Source organism: Chenopodium album, chromosome 25 (genome assembly GCF_948465745.1).
Source record: "Chenopodium album chromosome 25, dcCheAlbu1.1, whole genome shotgun sequence".
Classification (NCBI taxonomy): domain Eukaryota; kingdom Viridiplantae; phylum Streptophyta; class Magnoliopsida; order Caryophyllales; family Amaranthaceae; genus Chenopodium; species Chenopodium album.
The window spans coordinates 16,248,170-16,272,812 of record NC_137858.1 but is presented as its reverse complement, the minus strand read 5'-3'; the positions used below and the strand labels follow the sequence as shown (position 1 = coordinate 16,272,812).

Genomic DNA, 24,643 nt, shown 5'->3' with positions numbered 1-24,643 from the left:
TGCTGCTTATCAGAGACAGAAAACACAAATGCTGATAGAGAAACTCTAATCCTTAGATAATCCTGTAAAACTATTATTATGATTGCATCCTACAAACGAACTATTCCAAGTACGAATTACTGCAGAAGTTCAGGCCTCTTGCCAATCCTAATAATTTGAGCCAAAAATGAGAGTGTATGAAATTTCCAAGGTACAGTCTAGTACAAAATGGAGTGACTAAAACTATTTTGAGACTGTTGAATAGATATCGGGTAACTTTTAGTATTTCACAATAAGTTAGTCTGAGCTTAATACACCTCTAAATTGCTATCAAGTTCATCTGAAAAATTAAAAGGCCTTGCCAAATATATATGCTTATTCATCATCCAGATGCTTATTCATCATCCAGAAACACAGCTTCTTAAATCACTGGATGTCGAAAGTATTCTTTCCCTGTATCTGTTATTGAAATCAGCAGAGTTCCAATAAAAGAATTTCTTCAAATTCCATTCCAAGCACAGAATTTAACTGCATCGCATTGATAATCATTTCATAGATCTTGGAAGTCAGTATAATAGAACTTTAGAAGTCAGTCACACTAAGTTTATAAATCCGACCAATAAAAAGAGCAACAATTCTACAAAGCCGAACAGATTTACAAACTAGATCCATGGTTTGTACGCAGTAACAAGCTGGCATGGACACAAAACTCACATCCAATGCACCAATGGGCATACTATCGATTAACAACATACACAGTACACAATTTATTTACTTTCAACTCGCAAACTTTTTACTAACATAAATACAATTGACAAACAGGAAATAATGTATCAGTAACCACTAACCACAATACCACAATAAAAAAAACTGAATAATGAGTTTTACTACAATGATAGTCGTATATCCATTTACATCATATTGTACACTTTGTGGCTCTCTTTGAACCTAACAATAGTACAAACAAGTTACTACACCTTTCACAAATTGATCGAACAAAAAAAAAAAACATAATTGCAATACTGGTGTCTGGACTACACTGCATCTCAAGGAATGAATAATCAATGTAGCAAACAACATGAACAGACAAAAATATATCTATGAGATACTTATTCAAACCCAAATTAAGCTGAAATTGACCAGGAACAACATAGCTGTAAATTTTGGTGTCTGGACTACACTGCAACTTCAAGGAATGGATAGTCAGTATATCCAACAACAGGATCAGAAATGTAAAATGTATCTCTGTTATACTTATTCAGAGGCGCATCAAGCTCAAGTCTTTTAGGCAAATCAGGATTAGCCAGAAACAATCGACCATAAGCTACAAGATCAGTGTAATCCTTCATCACAGCCTTATTTCCATCATCCTTCTTATAACCACCTGCAGCAATGAAAGTACCATTGAAAGCCTTCCTCATGGGCAGTAGACTATGTGGACATTCCTGTATCTCGCCAACAGTAATCATCCTAGGTTCGATTACATGGCAATAAAGGATTCCAAACTTGTTGAGGGCTTTAGCCATATGTAGGCCTAAAGCTTCAGAATTTGAGTCCCCTGATTCCAAATAATCGGCAAAGGGAGACATTCGAAACCCAACCCTACCAGCACCAATCTCGTTCTATTGGGGATATCCTAGTATATCTAGGATATTATTGTTATGATATTATTGTGCATATTTTAGGAAACATATCTTGTGAAAAGATATGATAGAATATTTAGGGTATTATTATCCTAGTATTATATATACATGTATTGTGGCAGCCATTGTGAATGAATGAAATACACAGAAAGTATTGTTGATGATTTGTGCTTGGTTTAACATGGTATCAGAGCCTAGTTAAGGTCTAATTTTTTTCTTTATGACGATGCTCATCTATTGTGGAACAACTTGAAAAGTCGTTTTTGTGTGGTGAGTGGCACTCGAATTTGCCAATTGAAGATGTCCTTGGGTGAATGCAAGCAGGGCAAGACTGATTCGGTGGCTGCTTATTTCGGCAGAATTGCAAAGCTTTGGGATGAATTACACACGTATATTACCGTACCTTCTTGCTCATGTGGTGCGTGTAAGTGTAATATTGTGGCTCAAGTTGAAAAATTGAGGCAGGAAGATTTCCTTCATCAGTTTTTAATTGGGTTAGATGATCCTTATGGCTCGATTAGGGGTCAATTGTTGGCTCAGGATCCATTACCGTCGGTTGATAAGGCGTATCAACAAGTTATTCAAGCCGAGCGCTTAAGAGGAGGTGAGGTTCGTGAGATTCCAGTGGCTTTCAAACTTCAACATGACACTACTACTAAACCGCAACGCTCAACGAGTGGCTCCGATAAATTATGCAACCATTGCAATCGAGCAGGACACGATGAGACGGACTGCTATCAGCTCAATGGCTACCCACCTTGGTGGGGTGATCGTCCTCGTGGAGGTAGGGGTCGGGGTCGTGGTGACTCGGCCTCTGGCAGAGGGGGAGGCAGAGCAGGGGGTCGAGGAGCTGCTGCTGGTCAGCAGGTGCGCGCCAACAAGACTGTTGGGCAGTCGTCCTCCAACTCCACACAAGGCGGAAGTGCTACGGCTCACGATGGGGCTGCTCTTGCGGGTGTTTCCTCTACCCAAATTCAGCAACTTATTGACCATTTGAACAGTATGAAACCAAAATTGCAGGGTAAGGATGAATTAGGTTGGATCGTTGATACCGGCGCATCCAACCATGTGACTTGTGACTTGACTTTGATGACGAATGTGGTTAATGTGCAACATTGTCCGGTTGGTCTTCCGGATGGGAAGAGTGCTAATGCATCTAAGATTGGCACGGTTATTTTACAAGGGGGATTGAAAATTAATAATGTTTTATTTGTGCCCCAATTTAATTGCAATCTGATTTCTGCAACTCAATTATGTGATGAATTGAATTGCACTTTGAAATTTACTAACAAAATTTGTGTTATACAGGACCTCATGACGAGGAAGGTGATTGGAGCGGGTGAACGCGTGGATGGACATTATTATTTCCGTGGTGTTCCCAAGGCGAAAGCTTTGAAGATAGATGGTGTTCAGTCGACAGAGTTGTGGCATCAACGAATGGGACATCCGTCGAAAAAAGTATTGCAACATCTTCCGGTTGTGAGTAGTTCTACTAGATGTTCTAAAAATAAGTCTTGTGATGTATGCCCTAGAGAAAAACAACATAGGAGTAGTTTTCCCATTAGCAATAATAAAGCTAGTCGTATTTTTGAACTTATTCATATTGATTTATGGGGTCCTTACAAGATTCAATCGACTTGTGGCTCTCATTATTTTTTAACTATAGTTGATGATTTTTCAAGAGGTGTGTGGACGTATCTAATACGGAATAAAACTGAGGTTCAATACATGTTTCTCAATTTTGTTGCTTTGGTAAAGCGTCAATTTGATTGCGAAATTAAAGTGGTCCGTAGTGATAATGGAACAGAGTTTAATTCCTTGAAAAATTATTTTTTGTCTAATGGGATCATATTTGAAACTTCTTGTGTGGGTACACCTCAACAAAATGGGCGTGTTGAGCGGAAACATCAACATATTCTTAATGTCGCTCGTGCCTTGCGGTTTCAAGCTAATTTACCTCGAAAATTTTGGGGGGAATGTGTGCAAGCGGCTTGTTATTTGATAAATAGAACTCCCTCTAGATTGCTTGATTACAAAACCCCGTTTTAAATCTTGTTTGGTAAACAACCTTTATATGATTCCATTAAAGTATTTGGGTGTTTGTGTTATGCTCACAATCAACAAAGCAAGGGTGACAAGTTCGCTAGTAAGAGTAGAAGATGTGTATTCTTGGGATACCCGTTTGGGAAGAAAGGTTGGAAGGTGTACGATTTGGAGACTAAGGAGAGTTTTGTCTCACGTGATGTGCAATTCGTTGAGGGTGAATTTCCGTGGTCTAACCTTGCTCTAGACAATACCCGTAGCTATGCTCATGTGCGAGCTTCGGAGTTTGTGGGAATTGATGGTGCAGGGGGGAGCGATGAGATGAGTGTGTGTGAGGAGGTTGATGAGCAGCCCCGGGCAGAGGAGGCCACAGGTGGCTTGCGGCAGTAGCCAGCCTGTGGCAGGGTCTGCCGAGGCTGCCCAGGCTGCTGGAATTCCAGCGGCAGCTGGGTGCGAGGACAGCAGCACTGCCCAGGCTGCTGGAATTCCAGCGGCAGCTGGGGTTGATCCTCATGGCAGTGCGCAGGCAGCAGCTCCGGAGGGTACGAGTGTGAGTGACCTTGAGATTCTCGAGCATGCTGAAAATACAGAAAATATGGGTAAAGGCAAGCGTCAAAAATTCAAGTCGAGCAAATACCGTGATTTTGTGACACACACCATTCGGAATAAAAGTCCATCTCCACCTCATCGTTCACCTGCGACATCTTCCTCAGGTACTGTTTATCCCATAACACATTTTGTTGATTCTCACCGGTTTTCTGTGAAACATAGAAAATACATTGCAGCAATTACAGGTGGCAATGAGCCGAAAAATTTTAAAGAAGCTATGAAGCATGAAGGTTGGAGGAAGGCGATGGCCGATGAGATTCGAGCACTTGAAGAGCAAGGCACCTGGGTTTTGGAAGATCTACCTCGTGGTAAAAAGGCACTTGGGAGTAAATGGGTCTACAAAGAGAAGTACGACGAGCATGGGAATCTCGTAAGATTGAAGGCTAGACTTGTGATATTTGGCAACCATCAAGTTGAAGGTCTAGATTACAACGAGACATTTGCTCCCGTGGCAAAAATGGTGACTGTTAGAACATTTCTTGCGGTTGCAGCAGTGAAGAATTGGGAAGTTCATCAAATGGACGTTCATAATGCCTTTTTACACGGTGACTTGGAGGAAGAGGTGTACATGCGAATTCCACCTGGTTTTGACAAAAATAAGTCTGGGAAAGTATTCAGAATGAAGAAGTCGTTGTATGGCTTGAAGCAAGCTCCTCGGTGTTGGTTTGCAAAACTGACAACAGCTTTGAAGAAATATGGCTTTAAACAGTCATATTATGATTATTCCCTTTTTACTCTGACAAAGGGGGAAATGCAACTTAACGTGCTTATTTATGTTGACGATTTGATTGTTGCAGGGAATGATACATCTGCTTTGTTATCATTCAAAACATATTTAGGGAATTGCTTCAAGATGAAAGACTTGGGTGTTTTGAAATATTTTTTGGGGATAGAGATAGCCCGTAGTAAGCAGGGTATTTTCATGTGTCAGAGAAAATATGCCTTAGACATTATTACAGAGACAGGGTTGCTTGACGCAAAACCAGCAGATTTTCCCATGGAGCAGAACCACAGGTTAGCTCTGGCAAATGGGGATTTTTTGGGTGATGTAGAGAAGTATAGACGTCTTATAGGACGTTTAATCTATTTAGCTGTCACTAGGCCAGACTTGGCCTACTCTGTGCATGTTTTGTCTCAGTTTATGCAGAGTCCGAGGGTAGAGCACTGGGATGCTGCCCTGCGAGTTGTGAGATATCTGAAGAAGAGTCCGGGTCAGGGGATCCTGCTGAGGTCTGATAGTGCTCTACAGTTAGAAGGATGGTGTGATTCGGATTGGGCGAGTTGTCCATTGTCTCGGCGTTCGTTGACTGGTTGGTTCGTGTTTCTTGGTCTCTCTCCTGTGTCATGGAAGACCAAGAAACAACCTACGGTTGCTATGAGCTCTGCCGAAGCAGAGTATAGATCTATGTCTGCTTGCTCTCGTGAATTGAAGTGGTTGAGGAGACTTTTAAGAGATTTAGGTGTACGACATGATAGTGGCATGCACCTATATTGTGATAGTCAGTCGGCATTGTATATTGCGAAAAATCCGGTGTTTCATGAGCGAACGAAACATATTGAAGCTAACTGTCATTTTGTCAGAGATGCAATTAAAGAAGGTCTTATACAGCCGTCGTATGTGCCTACGACGCTTCAGTTGGCTGACATTTTCACGAAGGCTTTAGGAAAAGTCAAGTTTGATTTTTTACTCCGCAAGTTGGGCATCTATGATCCGTATGCTCCAACTTGAGGGGGGGTATTGGGGATATCCTAGTATATCTAGGATATTATTGTTATGATATTATTGTGCATATTTTAGGAAACATATCTTGTGAAAAGATATGATAGAATATTTAGGGTATTATTATCCTAGTATTATATATACATGTATTGTGGCAGCCATTGTGAATGAATGAAATACACAGAAAGTATTGTTGATGATTTGTGCTTGGTTTAACACGTTCACTACTGCTTCAACTACTTCTAGAGCAAATCTACAACGATTTTCTATAGATCCACCATATTGGTCTGTTCGGTCATTTATTTGGTCTTTCATGAATTGGTCAACAAGGTATCCATTAGCACCATGGATTTCAATACCATCAAAGCCTAAAAAAGTTTAGTTTCAGTTATATTAGGTAATCATGAGACACAAAAAAACATACAACCATACCTTTTTACAAGAATGAAACTTAATTAAACTTGGCTGGTTTTGTAAGCATTTTGTAATCAATCAAACAAATATAAAGATAAAAATAAAAGTAAGAAAGATTGTAACAAGAAATTTCATGGTTAAGATGATGATTAAATGCTACCATCTTGGCATGAATAGAACACACACTCGAAGTTATTCTCAGGATAAGCGAAAACTTACCAGCTTCTATAGCATTCCTAGCAGCAAGTCTGAAATCATTCACAACTAAAGGTATCTCATCTGTTGTTAATCGTCTTGGGGTTGAATATTCTTCAGCTTCAACTGTTGTTAAACGCTTATCTGTGCAAGAGATTGGAGCTTGGCCATTTGGCTGGTAACCTGGCAACAGGCAAACTTGAGTTTTAAAAAGCTAAAAATTTAGAAATCGAGATGATAAAAGAGTAACATTCAGGTTATTGACCTTCATTAGAAACTCGTCCAACATGCCATATTTGACAGAAAAATGTACCGCCTTTTGCATGCACAGCATCTACAATTGGTTTCCATGCTTCAACTTGCTCTTTTGTCCATATACCAGGCGTATCCAGGTATCTGCATAATCAAAGAGGTTTGAAGCTTAGGAAAGAATTTCATGTTTCTCTTGTTACTAATAAGTGTACGTGGAGCTAAAGCTGGCTGCCTCGGACGTACCCTTGAGCAGTGTCTGAAACTCCTGTTGCTTCAGTAATGAGCAAACCTCCATTTGAAGCTCGCTGGGAGTAATATAAGATTGCATGTGGTTGAGGAACATTTCCATATGACCTTTGTCGGGTCAATGGAGCTAAAACAACCCTAAGGAAAGTGATAAACATATATAGTCTTTAGGGTTATGTATAAGAAGCTTTAAAAAAAAAAGATATTGAGGATAGATTAACATTAATTAAACTAATCTGCGCGTGATATTCGTGAATTATTACTTACTATGAATCTCAACAATTAACTTAATTGTCACATTTAAGTATGACAAATTTTACATCATACATGACATAACACACTTTAGTATTAGCCAACCCACTTGGACCCAATCTATCATTAAAGTTGACACACACTCACTAAAAAGTACTTTAATGTTACAAAAATAAAGAATCTTAATAATGTAATATCAATCAAGATCAACAAAAATATACTTTTTTTGAGGAGCATATACAATGGAAGGAGTACATGGTCTTGCTATTTACTCCTTCCATTGCAACATCTATGCTATTAACCATTACTAAAATAGGACACACGTCATATTCTGTATACAAAAATTTCTAGCCTAATTATTTTTGACATCATCCTTTTTTCCTTATTTTTTCCTCTTAAGTTTCAAGACTAAATAAATACTCCCTCCATCTAATAATGTTAGTCTAATTTTGAATCTTTGGAGTATTAAAAATGATAGGGAATCCTCTATATCTTTCTCTATATATTAGATTGAATATAGTCATATGAAATCTAAATCAATTTGTCTTGGTGAGTACCCAATTTTTGTAATTTTTGATAATATGAGATTAAAAATATTTGTGAATTACGATAAAAGATTTATAGGGCTAACATTGTGAAACTAAGGGAGTACTTCTTCTAATTAAAATTAATGAGATTATAGATACATATTTTTCAAATGAAGAATAATGAGTTCTATCTAATTTGTGGAACTCACGAGGTTAACCTAGCATTGACAAATATTAGTCCGTTTGTTTTTTTTTTTCAGTTAATTGTAATTGAAAATTTGGGACATTCAATTACAAAAAAAATAACAAAAAAAAAATAAAATAAAATAAAATAAAATAAAATAAAAGAGGATTAAGCTCACCTATGAGAAAGATGGAAGTTACCCATTTGATAAGGGGTCAGGAGAGGGATAATTGCAGAATCTAAAGCCATTTTTCTTAATTTTCTTTCTAATTATTTACTCAAAAACATCTGATTAAGCATAAAAATTCAATGAAATTTATAAGGATTATGGCGCCAAAACTGTAGAGGTGAGGTGATTAGTGGGTATAATGGTGGGTCCACAGGCTACATAAAATTATGATAGAAAGAAGAATTAATTGAATGGTGGATCCAAAAATGGAGTTAATTATTGTTATTAAGGTTCATTAATTGAGAGATATTACTGTGTATGATACTAGTACACCTCATCCACGACCTCAACAGATCATCAAAACAAAGTATTTAAGGTTAATGAAATCAAGTGGATTTCTTTTTGCTTTAGATCTATTAATACAACTCTGACAGCAGCAGTGACCTATGCAGGCTGCGGCTCTTTATAAAGAATACTCCCATCCCATTTTATTTCCAATAATAATATTTTGTGTACCCCTCGTTTACAATAATGGTTCGGGTTAAACAATGTAGTCAATAATTTGAGTTTGTACCTTTAGGGCCTGTTCTCATAAACTGAACTCAGCTGAACTGAACTGAACTCAGCTGAACTGAACTGAATATTTTATAAGAGAAGGAAATTAGGAGCTGAACTGAACTGAATTGAGCTGAACTGAACTGCACTGAATTTCAACGTAAGAGAACAGACCCTTAGTTGGGGTTTGAGGACGAGCTTGACCTAATTTAGTGTTGGACTGAAGTTAATCTGTATCAATGAGCACATTGACTAGATTTGAAAATCTTGACTCGTACCCGATGATCCGATCAGAAAGACTTAACTCCTTACCCGAAAAGAACGACCTAAAACCTGAAATATACCCAACTCGAAGTGGAATTGACTTGATCTTGATCCAGGTACCCGATCTGAATCGACTAGAAGTTGACCCGAAATCTAAATTGACCTGAATCGATAACCGAAGTGACTTGACCCGGGTTTTACTCAAATAATGTGATTCGAAACAGATGTTGATTCCTGAAGTAACCAGAAGTAAATTTACTTATATATAAAATGACCGTACCCGAAGCAAAATAACTTGACACCGGAAATGACCCAATCAATTTAACTCAAATTACTATTACTTGACCCAAATAGACCCTAATAAAAATTTTTTTAACTTGAATCAAAATGGCTTGATTTTTATTTATTTATTCATTTATTTATTTATTGTCAAATTTTTCGTATTTTCATTTTATAATGCCTTAATTTGCTGATTTTGACTTTTGAGTATTCCTTAACCTTCGCACTTTTCTCCATTAAGTTATAAACTTATAACAACTCGGTGAAAAGATTGACAATCAACAAACATATTACAAGATCTCTAGTAGTAGATCAAGTTGTTAAACAAACTTTAAAAATAATTCTAAAACATTAGTTCAAGTGCTTGTAACTTTGTAAGTACAAAAACAGTAATGTAACAAATTAATGCTTAACTAGTCACAACTCACAAGTCTTGAAAAACTTTTTATTTGGTTGGTAAGAAAACTCATAGGTTCTCCTAGTCCGAGTTAGTGGACTAAGTACTTGGAAGTGAGGGGGGAAGGGTAAGGGAATCCCTACTCCAAAGTGTCTCTAATGGGATTCGATCCCACAATCTCATGGTTGTGAGATACTACAACCCTTACCATTAGACCAAGCTATACTTAGTAAGTCTTGAAAAACGTTACAATAACATCTACTCCATACTTTATTATTCTGTACATAACAAAATATGCAATACCAAATAAATACAAGTCCTAATTGGCTCTCTTTATATCTGGCTTTTGTTATGTTATGTATATTCTGAAAAGCAAGGATGGATTGGGGATTCAAGAAGCTGGGATCTTGATGTTGGGGGCTTTTCACCTCTTCTGAGAAAGAAAAAAAAAATCAGTTCTTTTATTGTTGCATGTTATTATCTGATTGAAGACTTAAAAGCTTGTTTCCTGATTTTGGAACTCTCTTTGGTTGCCTTATCTACTTCTTAATTTCCTAACTGCTCTTCTCAAAGTTGCTTTTCATTTTTTTTTTAGTCATGCTCCATTTCATGCCAAGACCTTCCACCTGATTATGCTTTTCATGAGCAAATTCACCTGCTGTCAAAGTGTCTAGCATTTGAGCTAATTCTTACTAACCATCGCTAACAAGCGTGTAACACTGCAGGATCCAGGAACAGCACCAGCCAAGCGCATATGGTCTTCCATCAACATAGGTGTTGGAATTTATGTCAGTAACAAAAGAGAGACTGCAGAATGGACTGTAAGCGAGTTTGATGTTCTGCTTCCCGAGAAAAGCAACAATGATCGTCAGAGAACTCTCTTCAATCTTTTAATGAATCGGCACACTTGCAGTTAGATGTATAATTTACTACTCAACCCTATGTATTAGAGCTCAATTGGTGTATGTTGTGCTCTGCAGCTTACTAATAAGAGTTGGTTCAGCTATGAAAAGAGCAGTCTTTTACTGATATTTGGAGCTCATTTGTTTACTAAATATTCGATTTTTGTTCTACTAGTTGTGCCTAATGCTCTGAACATCCTTTTGTTTATTTTGAGCTCATATGCTGCTTATCTGAGACAGAAAACACAAATGCTGCTAGAGAAACACCAATTATTACATATTGCTGTAAAACAATATTATTCCAAAACAGTTAATGTTGTCTATTTATTCAGAAAATTGTAAGATTACAATAGCATCCTACAAATGAACTATTCAAAGTATGAATTACTGCAGAAGCTCAGGCCTCTTGCCAATCCTAATAATTTGAGCCAAAAATTGGAAAGTTTGTGTATATTACCAAATGACAGAAATTCCTAGGTACAGTCGAGTACAAAATGGATTGACTAAAATTATTTTGACACTGTTGACTTGATTTCGGGTAACTTTAAGTGTTTCACAGTAGGTTAGTCTGAGATAGTCTCACCTCAAACTAAATATTCAACTCCTACCTCGGATAGTGTAAGCACACACCATGAAGATTTGCTTTATAACCTGCAAACACTATAATATAAGTACGAATGGAACTAATAATAATGTGTTGCTGGATTCATATAAATGATCGAGAAATGAACAAAATGTATATTTAACTGCCATAAACATGCCGCAGTTATAAATTTATTTTTGTAATGGGACATAGAAATGGAATTTGATCAACATGATGCTGCACACTTACAGACAAGTCATCAACATCATATTGCCTTCTGTAGCTTTGTGAACCAATAAATGGTACAAAGAAGTAGCTGTAGTACTGTAATTTCCACAAATTGGTTGAATAATACATGATTACAAAGTTTGCTATCAGGGTTACTTGTCATTTTCGAGGAACGGATAATCTGTGTAGCCAACAACAGGATCAGAGATGTAAAAGGTTTCTCTGTTATACTTATTCAGAGGTGCACTACGCTCAAATCTTCTGGGCAAATCTGGATTTGCCAGAAACAAGCGACCATAAGCTACAAGATCAGCATAACCCTTCATCACAGCCTTGTTACCATCTTCCCTGTCATAACCTCCGGCAACAATAAAAGTACCATTGAATGCCTTCCTCATAGGTAGTAAACTATGAGGACATTCCTTCTTTTCACCGACAGTTATCATCCTAGGTTCAACTGCATGGCAAAAGAGGATTCCATGCTTGCTGAGGGATTCTGCCATGTAAAGGCCTAGAGCTTCTGGATTTGAGTCACCTGATTCCATGTAATTGGCAAAAGGAGAAATACGAATGCCAACTCTATTTGCACCAATTTCCTTCACAACTGCTTCAACTACTTCTAGAGCAAATCTACAACGATTCTCTAGAGATCCACCATATTGATCTGTTCGGTCATTAACTTGGTCTTTCATAAATTGATCAATGAGGTAGCCATGAGCTCCATGGATTTCAACACCATCAAACCCTGAATAAGAAAATTTTACACGATAATTAGGTAAGCATGAGGCACAACAATCTAAAGATCAACTCTCTAGAAGTGTTAAAATTTTAAATTTAAAAACAATATATTGAAGGTCGTTGCAGCCATGTTCATTTGACACAGGAATGCAATTCCACCAAAGTTTTGCCATCCTAAATACCTCAAGACCCTCAAGATGCATGGACTAACAACAAAAACAACAATCTAACAAAGCCAAACAGATTAAAAAACCAGATCCATAGGTTTGTATGCTCTAACAAGCTGGCATGGACACAAAATTCATATCCAACACACCAATGGGCATAAGAATCAATCAACAACATACACAGTATACAATATATTTACTTTTAACTCAAAATCTTTTTACTAACAAAAGTACAAATGAAATATAGGGAATAATGTATCAGTAAGTCAGTAACCACAATTATAAAACTATATTAAGTGAGCTCTACTACTGTGATACTTGTATATCCATACATCAAAGATATGTATGTTGATTGTAACATTCTTGGAGGATATATTATTAGAATATAATCAACATGATGCTTCGTTCTTGAAGACAAGTCCCATCTACATCATATTACACACTTTGTGGCTCTCTTTGAACCTAAGAATCGTACAAACAAGTGATCATACAAACAATGTAGCCAACAACAGGATCAGACATGTAAAATGATTGATTAGATGCTACCATCTTGTCATGATTAGAGCACACACTCAAAGTAACTATCTCCCACCAAATATTCTCATGTTTGAGCAAAAACTTACCAGCTTCTATGGCATTCCTAGCAGCAAGTCTGAAATCATTCACAACTAAAGGTATCTCATCTGTTGTTAATCGCCTTGGGGTTGAAAATTCTGCAACATCTATACCATTGGCCCGAACTGTTGGTGTTAAAGCCTTATCTGTGCAAGAGATTGGAGCTTGGCCATTTGGCTGGAAACCTGGCAACAAGCAAACTTGAGTTAGAAAAAGCTAGGGAAAATCGAAAAAAGAGATTAAAAATGGACCCAACTAAGTGAATACTGTGTCTCAAAAAAAAAAAAAAACTAAGTGAATACTGAATAAACAAGAAAAACAAAATTATGAAGCACTAAGTAAAAGTAATTAGAAACCAACCAGTAAACAGTCAACTTACAGAAAATAGAATTGATATAAAATGTCCAATCGATGACAATACAGCCTAAATATGAAATTCAACAAATAATTTAGACCATGCTACATAAGTCATTAAGAGAGTGAGTAAAATGAATTTAAATATTTCATACACATGATTAGCAAGTCCTTTTTCGGTAATGAAATTAAGAGGGTATTAAAAATACCACCCTACATGAGAGAGCAAATGCAAATTCAACCTAACTGTAAAAATTTACAGAAACACTCTAAATCTTTGTTTACAATACCACTCTATTCATTAATATGCTAACAATTCTTCACAATTGAAAAAGATTGATAATTGCCTATAATTTCAAATTTAGCAACTTGAAATAATAAAAAAGAGTAGGATTCAGGTTAGTGACCTTCATTAGAAACTCGTCCGACATGCCAAATTTGACAGAAAAATATACCGCCTTTTGCATGCACAGCATCAACAATTGGTTTCCATGCTTCAACTTGCTCTTTTGTCCATATACCAGGCGTATCTGGGTACCTGCACAATCAAAGAGGTTTGAAGCTTAGGGAAGAATTTCTTGTTTCTCTTGTCACAAAAAGTGTGGAGCTAAAGCTAGCTGCCTCAAACGTACCCTTGAGCAGTGTCAGAAATTCCTGTTGCTTCAGAAATTAGCAAACCTCCATTTGAAGTCCGCTGGGAGTAATATAAAATTGCGTGTGGTTGAGGAACATTTCCATATGACCTTTGTCGAGTCAATGGAGCTAAAACAACCCTGATATCAAAAATTTCATCAATAAACTTAATTGTCACATTTAAGCATGACAAATCTTACATCATACGTAACACACACACACACACATATACACATGAAAGTTGAGCCAACCCACTTTGTTCCTACTAAGACCAGATATATCATGAAAGTTGAGACACACACACACACACACACACACTAATAAATTGTCAAATCCATTGAGCAATTGCAGAAGTACTTCAATGTATCAAAGCTAAAGAATCTTAATAAAGTCATAACAATCAAGACCAACTAAATAGACCAGAGTCCAATTTTCAAATTCTTATTAGGGAAACAAAGTGCTACCTTGAGATCATCTTACCAATGGTAGAATAAGATCTCCAACCATAGACTAAACTAACGAGTAAAATGTCATTTCCACCTAACCTCTATGTAAACGACGTTGATGAGTCAAATAGCAAAGAACAGGCCATGTAAATTTATTTTGAGGAGCATACACGCGACTATACTATAGGCAGTACTCTACCTTCCCCCCTTCTACTTGGCACATATCCGAGCCACTAGAGGCCATATCCTAATGATTCCATCTTGAAACTCTAGCAAACTATCTTGAATTGAATTGCTCAAACACCACTATCCTAATGTTTTCAATTCAATGATCACTGATGTAATTCAGAGTTAACAAGCATAATGCTATAAGATTTATGCAACATATTGGTTATCAATTCTTACCACATTCCTTATGACAATTCATGTTAGCCGACCCCAAATCACCGTGGGACTAAGGCTTTGTTGTCGTTGTATTGGTTATCAATTCTTATCACATTCATCAAATGACTTTATTAATTTTATTACTACCAACAACAATTTTAAGCGATTCAGAACAATCCCATTACACATTATGTCCTCACTAATCTCTTCCATAGCAATAAAATAATTAATACTTCTAATTTCATCAAATAATTCTACTCATTCCACCCTTACGAATATGGAATTTATAATTGTTCAAAACCAAACAACAATGATAATAAGTCTCATAAATTGAAATCCAAAATTACAAAACTTGTAACAATTGATACTTAAATAAAAATGAAGAATTAAGCTCACCTATGAGAAAGATGGAAATCACCCATTTGATAAGGGGTCAAAAGAGGGATAATTGCAGAATCTGAAGCCATTTTCACCCAGAATTCCCTTAATTTTTTTTATTTATTTTTTTTTTATTTTTTTTTTCTTGTTCTTCACTCAAAAACCTATGCTAAATCAGGAAAAATCAGTGATATTTATAAGAATCATGGCGCCAAAAAAACTGACCAAAGTTTTAGAGTTGGGTGTATTGGTGGGTCCAAAGGCTACATAATAGTGAGAGAAGCAAGAAATAATTGAGTATGGCGTTCTAAGAAAGGAGTTAATTATTGTAATTAAGAGCAGTAATTGAGAGATATGATGATGATGTACATCATTCATGAGCTTAGCTTAGTCAATGGGTCAACAAAACAAACTAAATAAGGTAATGAAATCAAGTGGATCGTGTGATACTGCTTTTTTTTTCTTGATTTAGTACACCTCTGACACCAGCAGTGACGTATGAAGGCTGTGCCTCTCTATAATTGGCTAATATAGTTTGGATCATTTAAAGTCGGGTCAATCAAGCTAAGCTAAGCTTGGTCTAGTGGTAAGGAGTAGAGGTGATCATTAGACAGGTCGGGCAGGATTTGGGCCGAGCCGAAGCTAAAATATTATGCCCATTTCTCGTGTTGGGCGGGGTCGGGCCAAACTTTAGGTCGGAATTTTTGTGCCCAAACCCGCCCAAAATGGTCGGGCCGTGCAGGTTTTTTGGGTTAATTTTGGGCCAGGCCTAAAAATCAATTAAATATGCGTAATAACGTATTCCCAAACCCGCCCAAAAAATTAATTTTTCGGCCCGATTTCGGGCCAAAAAATTCTGCCAAAATCGCGTTGGGTCAGGTCGGGCTAACCTTGATCACCTCTAGTAAATAGGAATGATAGTGGGTCGGGTTAAATAGGAGACCCGCCCCATCCCCGCCCAAGTGGGACGGGGATATGGAGGGAGGTTTGGCGGGTGATGGGGCGGGGATGGGTATAAAATGTGTACCCGACATGGCCATGGGTGATGGGGCGGGTGTGGATTTTAGAGTAGACCCACCCCATATCCGCCCCACCCCGTACCCGCCTTATAACCGAACCATATTTCCTTTAGAAGAGTTTAGAATTTATGAAACTTGATACACCCTAAGACCCAATAAGCTTGAATAGTGAAATTCCCAATTTTTTTAACCTAATTTGATATTGTCATATTTTTTTAACACAACACAAAGTATGGATTACTTGGGCGAGACCCTAAACATTTTCAACCTAATGTCCATTGATTTGAATAACCCAAAATACAAATCAAGGACCATGCTCAACATACTAATATAGCAGGAAACATAGAAAGTGTTTTTACATCGCTGAAGATGACAAAAGACAAAGCTAAAAATCCACATGCATGGAGTTGTATAATACACTGTAAAGCAGCAAGATCAGCTTCATAATTAGCAAGGACACTAGTAGGGACTGTATAATGTGGCACATGACCTATGTGCATGCGCATGACAAACTGACTCAAAGTCAGGTCAGGTCGAATTATTTCGGGTTTTAGGTCGAGTTCCGGTCAATTGATTATCAAATCAAGTCGGAAATTGGGTCAGCACTTAGGTAGATTTTGGGTCCAATCAAGTTCGGGTAGATAGTTTCAGTTCAAGTTAGTTTCAAAACGATTATTCAATTCAAGTCGAGCCAATTTTCTAGTCCAAATGTCAGGTCATGTTCGTCTCAAATTCCTATCGGTAAATTTATTTATGTTATTGCTATAATTATTAGTGTTTTTCTTAGGAAATATAATTGCTAGTGGTAATATCATTGTTATTGTTGTCATCAATATTACTTCGTACAAGATTTAGGTCTGTCCGGGTCAAGTAATCTAAGCTTAAATATGTTAGGTCATTTTGGCTTTCGGCTTACCACTTTGCGATCTCGCATAACTTTTTACCAACGAAACAATTTCACGACAATCCTTTAGATCTACAATCACATATTTAAAACTAAAGAAAATTTCTCCCACGTATGAGATAAACCTTATCTTTCGAAGGAGGTCTTTTACACCCAAAATTTAATTTTTTACTTTTCCTGATTTCAACCAGTTGACCAAGGGAAAATCGACTTTAGGATTCTGCTTAGGGCCTTAGTCCAAGGATGGAAGTAAAGATGAGTGGGCCAAGCCTAGTCAAAGGCCCAAATCAAGGAATGAACCTGCTTTAAAGCAAACGAGGCATCTATACTATCTATTAAAAGGCGTTCCTAAGAACGTCGATGTGCCACGTAGTCCCTTTTTGTTGCGCCACGTCATCTTTCCAATATCTTATGATGTCACATCATCACTCACTCAAACAACAACACATCACTTGAATTTAAAAAAGTAAGGATAAGGAGGATCGAACTCTCAACCTCGCATACCAACTATAACCAGTTCACCATCTTAGCCAATTATCAGTATGTTATTAATAAGTAAAAAAAATTATATAAGTGCAAAACACAAAGTTCAATTAAAAGAGAATAAAAAATAAATAAAAAATCAATTTTAGTTTGACCATGACAACTAAAATTTTAAAAAGACTTAAAAAATTATCGATTGCATGTGTACAAGAGTAGTAATCCGAGGCAACGCCCGGGCTACTCACTATTTTAACTTGAAAAGGAGAGTTGGCGCTCTTTTTCTTATTATAAGAATATGGAGGTAACCTTTCCTTCAACTTGTACAATTATAGACCTAACTTCATTTTTCAATTAATGGATAGCATTTGCATCTTTTGTCATACATTTATCTACTTGTTTCTTTAGCAATCTAACTTGTTTAATTTTTTCTTTAATTATGAAAAACTTCTTTACTATTTGTTTTGTCACGTCAGCGAGGTTATCAACCTTTAGAAACCAGTAACAAGAAGGACAACCCTTATTTAATACTCTAGGACAAGATATATAGGTATTTAACTTGTTGGTAAAGAATAAAATTTGCATCAACAAGGTCGAAAAACCCTTATTTTTTTGAAAGAGATCGAAAATCCTTTTTTTTTTTGAGGAAGAAAAGTTCCTCTCATAAAAAGGAATCATTATTATAAATTAAAAAAAATAAAAAGAAGAAATCAAGATTGGGGCTTTCCACAGGTTAAAACCGATAAAAACTCATTCAAAAATCGACAATGGAGGCTAGGGTTTAGAAGAGAGGAAGAGGAAGAGAGAAACAAACCGTCATATAATACATAGTCAAAACAATCAATCTGACCTTTTATTTTTTACTTACACAAGCAAATGTTATTAAGATACAATGTTAATTAAACCAGTGCTTGCAATTTTTCTACAATACTTATAGTCCAACTATTATTGAAAGAGTACAAATTTCAGCATCTGTTTCAAGTTATATAATATCTTCGAGGAATGGATAATCGGTATATCCAACAATAGGATCTGAAGTATAGAATGTATCTCTGTTATACTTATTCAATGGTGCATTAAGCTCAAATCTTTTAGGCAAATCTGGATTAGCTAAAAACAAGCGACCATAAGCTACAAGATCAGTGCAACCCTTCATCACAGCCTTGTTTCCGCCTTCTCTGTCGTATCCTCCAGCAGAAATGAAAGTACCATTGAAAGCTTTTCTCATGGGTAGTAAACTTTGAGAACAATCCCCTTTCTCCCACGCAGTAATCATCCTAGGTTCAACCACATGGCAAAAGAGAATTCCGCACTTGCTAAGGCCATTGGCCAAATAAAGGGCTAGAGCTTCCGGGTTTGTGTCTCCTGATTCGTTATAATTTGCAAAGGGAGATACTCGAATGCCAACCCTATTTGCACCAATCTCTTTTGATACTGCTTCAACTACTTCTAGAGCGAATCTACAACGATTCTGTATAGATCCACCATAATTGTCAGTTCGATCATTAACTTGGTCTTTTATGAATTGATCAATGAGATAGCCATGAGCTCCATGTATTTCAACACCATCAAAGCCTACAAAAAGGAAAGATACACTTTTACTTACGTTGTCTAAGGTAATCACGAGACACTTCAAATTACTGATCATGATTATATTATATGCTATTATTAACCAATAACCGATCATAACCATTCTCATTTTCTTTTTAAGTTGTAACTAATATTTAACGGAGGTATATCTTTGGTTATCATGCCCTCATATGCAACCATAAATTTATTTTTTATTTTATTTTTTTTCAAATTGCAAAAAACTTACCAGCTTCTATGGCATTCCTAGCAGCTAGTCTAAATTCGTTCACAACTGAAGGTATCTCTTCTGTTGTTAGCCGCCTTGGGGTTGAATAATGCACATTATTTATACCCGCAGGTTGATCTTGTGGTGTCAAGGGCTTATCAGTGCAAGAGATAGGAGATTGTCCATTTGGTTGGAAACCTGTTACAACAAGAAAGTTTTGTGATATAAGCACAAATGCACAATTAGTCTAAGGTGCACCCTTGTGCACCTTAGATAGGTGCAACAACGTAAAAAAAATCAACATTATGCTCTACAAAATGAACATTTAGTAAAAAAATATGAACATTTAGTAAAAAAAAATATGAACATGAAAAAAATGAACATTTAGCAATAAAAAATGATCACGTAAAAAAAAAACATTTAATACTTATAATACATATGTTTCATAATCATATTAATTTTTATTTCTTCAAATTTTATGTTCATAAATAAATGCATTATATTCATAATAATATTTTATATGTTCATATATAATTTTAAATATTCATAATGTAAATATGTAGTGTTGTTTATGAAATATTAATTAAATCTCTTTATGCATATGTTGTCTTTCTTAAATGTTTATGTTCATATTTTTTTACGTATATGTTCACCTTTTAAATGCTTATATTCACTTTCATTTAAGAAAACCAATGCTTAAGTTCATATATTGAAATGTTATGTTCACTTTCTGAAATGTATAAGTTCATATTTTTTATGCCTATGTTCGCTTTCTGAAAAGCTAATGTTCACATTTAAGGGAACCTATGCATATATGTTCATATTTTGCATGATTATGTTCATTGATAAAAAAAAATGCAGAAAATCAGATAAAATTCAATTCATTAGAATTAAGAAAATGATATACGTAGTATAACCTAATCAATCGAAGTTAATCACAAAGTCACCACATAAGAAATCGAAAATCACACATTTTTATGTCTATATTCACTTTCTGAAAAGCTAATGTTCATATTTTTTATGCCTATGTTCACAATCTAAAAAGTTAATGTTCATATTGTGCTGTTGTTACACCTATTTCTAGGTGCATGAGTGTGTACCTAAGAATATGAGAGAAGCCAACAAAAAATAAAATTGCAAAAGTAAACAAGTGAAAGTATTTGCGTGCAATCGTGCCACAAGTGATTTCAATTAATTTTTGAAATCAGCCAACTTGGTTTAGGCAAATTAAGTAGAATTGAAAACAAGAAGTTGAGAATCACATACATGGTTGATGAGGCGCACTTATTAATAGCAAAACAAAATAGAAGTAATTAATAAATCTTGCAACAAAATCGGCGCCTTTAATGCATACTTTTGGTCACCTTATTTCCACTAATTTTTAAGAAATATAGATTCAACTCATTCAAGTAAGTTAAAATAAGTTGAGATATAAAGGTTAATAAGGAGATAGGTTCGATTATGATAAATTCAAATAGGTAGGTGAAAATTAGGTGAATAGAATACACCTAAGGTAAGTTACTCATATAAAAATCAATGTCTAATATACACCCTAAGCTATATTTGCAAGTTACTCGTATAAAAAGTCTAATATTATTATTTGGCATGCAAAACAAAAGGGGATGCCCCAATTTCTCATAGTGAGAAACATGACATTTTTGTAAATAACCCAACAGTTTTATTCAATTGTGGAGCCCACAATAATGAAAAAATTGTTGATTTATTCACGAAAATGTCTTCATGAGAAATAAAATTTATCATAGCAGAAAAAAAAAACAGTCGAGATAATTCAAAGGAGTGTCAAAGTTTAAGTTAATTAGTTACTTTCATTCGAAAGTCGTCCAACATGCCATAGTTGACAGAAAAATATGCCGCCTTTGGCATGCACAGCATCAACAATAGGTTTCCATGCTTCGATTTGCTCCCTTGTCCATATACCAGGTGTGTTATTGTACCTTAAAAAAACAAATTGCTTCGAAGTTAAGAAACAAATTTTTTGTTTGTCACTAGAAATAAGGAGTTTCCTCAAACTTACCCTCGAGCACTTTCAGAAATTACAGTTGCTTCGGATATGAGCAAACCTCCATTTGTAGTCCTTTGAGAGTAATATAGAATTGCTTGTGGTTGAGGAACATCTCCATATGATCTCATTCTAGACAATGGGGCTAGTACAACCCTAATAGCATTTAAAAAAAATCGATTAACAGAAAACAAAAAACCACAGTGATTTCAAAATCACAGTGATGAGGAACATTTCATATGATCTCAATTTCTATATGATTTCAAAAAACAAAAAACCAAAAAACAGAATATCACAGTGATGCCAAACGAACCCTTAATATAATTATTCTGTAAAAAAATTTAAAAAAAAAAACTTAAATATGACTCTCGATTATAAAGGAAATAACATATTGTTTACATCATTTGTTATTTCATAATTTTCAAAATGTTTGAATGAAAATAGTTTATATGTGTTATAAATTATAGAAGTTGATATTATAATTATACACGAACTATGTTTTAGAATCAAATAAGATCTTATGTGAATATATTCTCACTTTAAAATTTATGAGGATTCATGATTAAAGTTGATGAACTTTGACTTTAAAATGAAAACCTACATACGTACAATAATTAGGAGTGAAAGTAATAAGTGGGACAAAATTAAGTATAGTATTGGATTCTTGGAAGGCTAAAGAGTTTAAAATCATGCAAGATTAACAAAGTAATTAGTGCATACACATCTAAAAATTTTATTGCAAAGACAATATACATAGAAAAATGAATAAAATTATTGGATAGTCTTCAAATGGAATAATAAGTTTTAGTCATTATACTAGATTAAATCTCAACCATTAATTAAAATTTGACTAATCTAAACCTTTTATTGGGATGACGTTTTTTGACCAAATTTTTAAGAAAATAAAAAAATAAAAAAAAAAGCCAACTACACGTTTTTATTTACGGTTTTTATCCTTCAATCATACTTTGTACTTCTTCCAAAAAAAAAAAAAAAAAAAAAGAAAGAAAAAAGAAAAAAGAAAAATTCTCTGTACTTTGTTTTGCTCCGTTCTCCTTAGCAATCCCACCTTATTGATCAAGAATTTATTATTTGCAATTACTTTTTTTTTAATGAAAATAAATTACAATTCCTCACACGTAGTACATGGGATGATGGGAGTTGGGTGATTTTAATTTTTTTAAAGGCATACATGATGATGATGAATGTTTAGTTTGGGTGGGAAACAATCCAATTTGTTAAATCTTAGTTGTATAATCATCTGTGTTTACATTATGCCTAACAGCCTATATGTATATAAGATGGAGATGTCCTTTAACTTGTAGGTAGAGAAACCATAAACCCAATTTGTTTTTAGTATGAAAGACAAACGATTTTTTTTTAATATGGACGAACTAGATTGATCCATTAAATTTAAAAGGTCAAGATTGAAAACAGTTACAATGGCTACATTTTTATTGTAGCCATTGAAAAGTTTTCTTAAAATTATGCAACAACATCTAATTTCCAATTTCATAATTCACAACATTGCAATATGAAGATAGATTAATATACTGATACAAACGATATTTAACAAAATCAAAAGGAAAAAGAAGAAGAAGAAAGTTGACCTGTGGGAAAGATGGAAGTTACCCATTTGATAGGGGGATAAAATTGGGATAATTTCAGAATCCGAAGCCATTTTCATTCGGTGCTCTTCAAAGCTTATCTATAGTACATTAGTACAAGTATGATTGTATGATGAAACAATATAATGTTACAATGGCACCAACTTAATTAATTTAAAAAAAAGAGGACAATTTAGAGGTGTGATTTGGGCCCACACTGCTGTTTTCCGTGGGCTTTGCACAAGCCTGCCAAAGAGTTGTTAGAAGATTCTACTTGTCATTGTAAATGTTTGGATGACATCTACTCCAGTACAAAGACAATCAAGACAATCAAACTTCGATTTGCTTACTTCTCCTTAATTACTGTACGGAGTAACAGATAAGGTTTTATTTTTAAGTTATGGTGTTTTGTTATCATTTAAAATACTCCCTCCTTTCTCTATTGATGGTCACTTTTGCTAAAAAAATCACAGGAATTAAGGATAAATTAAGAAAGTACATTGAAAAAGTAAATTTACATTGGGTATGCAAAAAAGTAGAGAGAGATTGTAATTAAAGTACATGGGAAACCAAAATTTACATGAAAAAGTTAAATTTGCACAAATATTTTTGCAAATGTTAGAGAATTTTGGTAAAAAAATAATATTAATGGTACTTAAAAAAAGCAAATGTGACTAACATTTTAAGTCGCCAAAAATGGCAAAAGTGACCATCAATAGGGGACGGAGGGAGTAGGATTTTCATTAATGTAGGAGAAAATACATGTTTACTGGCTAATGAATTAGATTTTGGTATAAAGTTTATCCCTTTGAGGCTTTGACACATTGGTTTAAAAGATTTAATGAGTATAACTTAATTACGTGTAGGAAAATTGGCTTAAAATGATCCCAACTATTAGCGGTGGGTGCAAAAAAATACGACCTTAATTATTCGCTTTTAATGGTACCACCTTTTGTTATATTTATGCAATATGGTACGCCAACTATCGAAAAAGGTATCTCGAGTATTTACAATAACACACTATTTTGACATGACACATACTTTAAGAGATATTAGTAATGATAAACGGACAAATTAATCAACAAAATTTTACCACCAATAAGAAGAAAGTGTCATGTTTAACAAATGAAGAAGAAAGTGTTAAGTTACTACAATTAAAACTTGTAGCATACTTTGTTCGCTTACATAGTCTAATCATTTTTTCAAATAGCTTACCATGTATTTCTACTTTGGCGGAAATGGACCTCTCTTCATGATTAATATATGCTCTATCTTTCTTTCAAAAAAAAAAAAAATAAAGTAACAACCTGTTGTAGTAATTGTTTATGTTAATAAAATGTTAAGTATATGGACAACTAATTTTTTTTTTTATATGTAAACATTAAGAATCGTGTGGGAGATGAAGATGAAGTTCATATTATTTTTGTTAAATGATCTACGAATCTAAGGGAAATTGAACATTTAGCTGATTGGCGGATAAATAAATCTTAAATTTTTTATCCATTTGGCTAATTCGTTTGAAAATCAACGCATTTTGTGGGTGGTGAGACAAAGTAAACTCTTTAACGTTAACTGAGTAACCCCTGTAATACTAACCAGTAACCCCTAACACTGACCGGGTAACCTTCTATAACACTGATAAAGTAACACTGTAACATTTTG

General features: G+C 35.1%; 2 protein-coding genes, 1 long non-coding RNA gene and 1 pseudogene across 3 annotated transcripts; all 4 read right to left on the bottom strand.

Moving 5' to 3' along the window:
• Positions 1 to 1,154: 1,154 nt before the first annotated feature.
• LOC145613797 (putative 12-oxophytodienoate reductase 11 pseudogene) lies at positions 1,155 to 1,568 on the bottom strand (annotated as a pseudogene).
• A 5,625-nt stretch (positions 1,569 to 7,193) lies between these two features.
• LOC145615541 (uncharacterized) lies at positions 7,194 to 8,329 on the bottom strand. The gene is made up of 2 exons (XR_014107293.1): positions 8,243 to 8,329; positions 7,194 to 7,239 (listed from the first exon to the last, which is right to left on the bottom strand). It is a non-coding gene; the product is annotated as an uncharacterized LOC145615541 (long non-coding RNA).
• A 2,981-nt stretch (positions 8,330 to 11,310) lies between these two features.
• LOC145615539 (putative 12-oxophytodienoate reductase 11) lies at positions 11,311 to 15,473 on the bottom strand. Its single transcript, XM_081670611.1, has 5 exons — positions 15,175 to 15,473; positions 13,948 to 14,088; positions 13,723 to 13,853; positions 12,970 to 13,146; positions 11,311 to 12,186 (listed from the first exon to the last, which is right to left on the bottom strand). The coding sequence occupies exons 1-5, from the start codon at positions 15,243 to 15,245 to the stop codon at positions 11,594 to 11,596; spliced, it is 1,113 nt and encodes a 370-aa protein (XP_081526737.1). The 5' UTR covers positions 15,246 to 15,473; the 3' UTR covers positions 11,311 to 11,593.
• Positions 15,474 to 18,380: 2,907 nt separating this feature from the next.
• LOC145614404 (12-oxophytodienoate reductase 1-like) lies at positions 18,381 to 23,211 on the bottom strand. Its single transcript, XM_081669454.1, has 5 exons — positions 22,985 to 23,211; positions 21,390 to 21,530; positions 21,179 to 21,309; positions 19,376 to 19,552; positions 18,381 to 19,134 (listed from the first exon to the last, which is right to left on the bottom strand). Exons 1-5 carry the CDS (start codon positions 23,059 to 23,061, stop codon positions 18,542 to 18,544), a joined length of 1,119 nt encoding a protein of 372 aa, XP_081525580.1. The 5' UTR covers positions 23,062 to 23,211; the 3' UTR covers positions 18,381 to 18,541.
• Between the last annotated feature and the right edge of the window lie 1,432 nt (positions 23,212 to 24,643).